We start from the raw sequence: 1,439 nt of genomic DNA on the forward strand, positions 1-1,439 counted from the left end.
TATATCTGCACTGTTTTACTTTTACTGGTTTGCACTCTATCTGCCATATGCCTTGTGCTTTATATATATATATATTTTTTTACATTTTACCTTATTTGTATATTTGTATAGTTGTATTTTGTATTTTGTATTTAATCTGTTCCTATCTGTATTTATGTTATCTGTATGCACCAATGGTCTGAGAGTAATGCAATTTCAATTCTCTGTGTGTATGTGCTGTACATGTGGAAGAATTGACAATAAAGATCCCAAACACACCAGCAAGTCCACCTCTGAATGGCTCAAGAAAAACTAAATTAAGGTTTTGGAGTGGCCAAATCAAAGTCCGGACTTAAATCCGATTGAGATGCTTAAACAGTCCATTCATGCTCGAAAACCCTCCAATGTGGCTGAATTAAAACAATTCTGCAAAGAAGAGTGGGCCGGAATTCCTCCACAGCGATGTGAAAGACTCATTGCCAGTTATCACAAACATTTTGATTGCAGTTGTTGCTGCAAAGTGTGGCACAACCAGTTATTAGATTTAGGGGGCAATTACTTTTTCACATAGGGCCAGGCAGGTTTGGACAGCTTTTTTCCCTTAATAAAATAAATCATAATTTAAAAACTGCATTTTGTATTTAAAAAATATGCAAAAAACAGGAAGGCGGCAAAAACCTTTTCACAGCACTGTATATATATATATATATGTGTGTGTGTGTGTGTGTGTGTGTGTGTATATAATGTAAATAAGGATGTTGGTGGAAGACTGACCATTGAGCGTTTAAACTGTTTTGGCAGTCTCCAGTAGTATGGCTCACTCAGATGCTGCTGAACCACATCAGCATTAGCGATGATGTCAGGATGCTGAAAGCTCACGCCCACTGTGATTTCCTGACGACTGGATTTGTCCACAAGAGGAAGAACGGTCTGTTCTGGCATCAGAGTCAGCTATAGGACAGCAAAAGGGAACAGGACAATAAACGCTCAGCCACATCAATCAGCTGAATTAACTTAAACAAGACCTGCACTTTGAACTTACAAAGTCAACAAATAGCATTTACAATTTTGCTTAAAAAATATTTCCAAGTGAAACAGAATATTCAGTGGGATCTAATGTAGATTGGATTGTGAGAAATGGGTTGCGATATTATTATTGGTTAATGTTTGTTCTCACCCACGCAGCAGACATTTCAGAGGTGGAGAAAGTTATTACATCTCAAAGAAAGATTATTTGTGAAAACATTTTTTGTCATTAGGGCTCCAGAGATATTTATTAAGTAAGCAGGGTGAAATTGCCACACAAAATAGTGTAATAGTGTTGTTTCAGTGTCAGTGTCTTTGAGGATTTATTTGTGTGTGTATTAATAAGAGGCATATTTGTGTGTGTGTGTGTGTGTGTGTGTGTGTGTGTGTGTGTGTGTGTGTGTGTGTGTGTGTGTGTGTGTGTGTGTGTGTGT

The 1,439-nt window shown here is 37.3% G+C and overlaps 1 protein-coding gene across 1 annotated transcript in view; it reads right to left on the reverse strand.

Annotated features, from left to right (window-relative positions):
* LOC107554145 (laminin subunit alpha-2-like) overlaps positions 1 to 1,439 on the reverse strand; it is a 268,279-nt gene that overhangs the window by 83,306 nt on the left and 183,534 nt on the right. Inside the window, 1 exon segment of the mRNA XM_016236572.1 lies at positions 754 to 930. Within this exon segment, the coding sequence (XP_016092058.1) occupies positions 754 to 930 (177 nt within the window).

The sequence above is a fragment of the Sinocyclocheilus grahami genome, unplaced genomic scaffold (assembly GCF_001515645.1).
Source record: "Sinocyclocheilus grahami isolate Dianchi unplaced genomic scaffold, SAMN03320097.WGS_v1.1 scaffold492.1, whole genome shotgun sequence".
In the NCBI taxonomy this organism is placed as follows: Eukaryota; Metazoa; Chordata; class Actinopteri; order Cypriniformes; family Cyprinidae; genus Sinocyclocheilus; species Sinocyclocheilus grahami.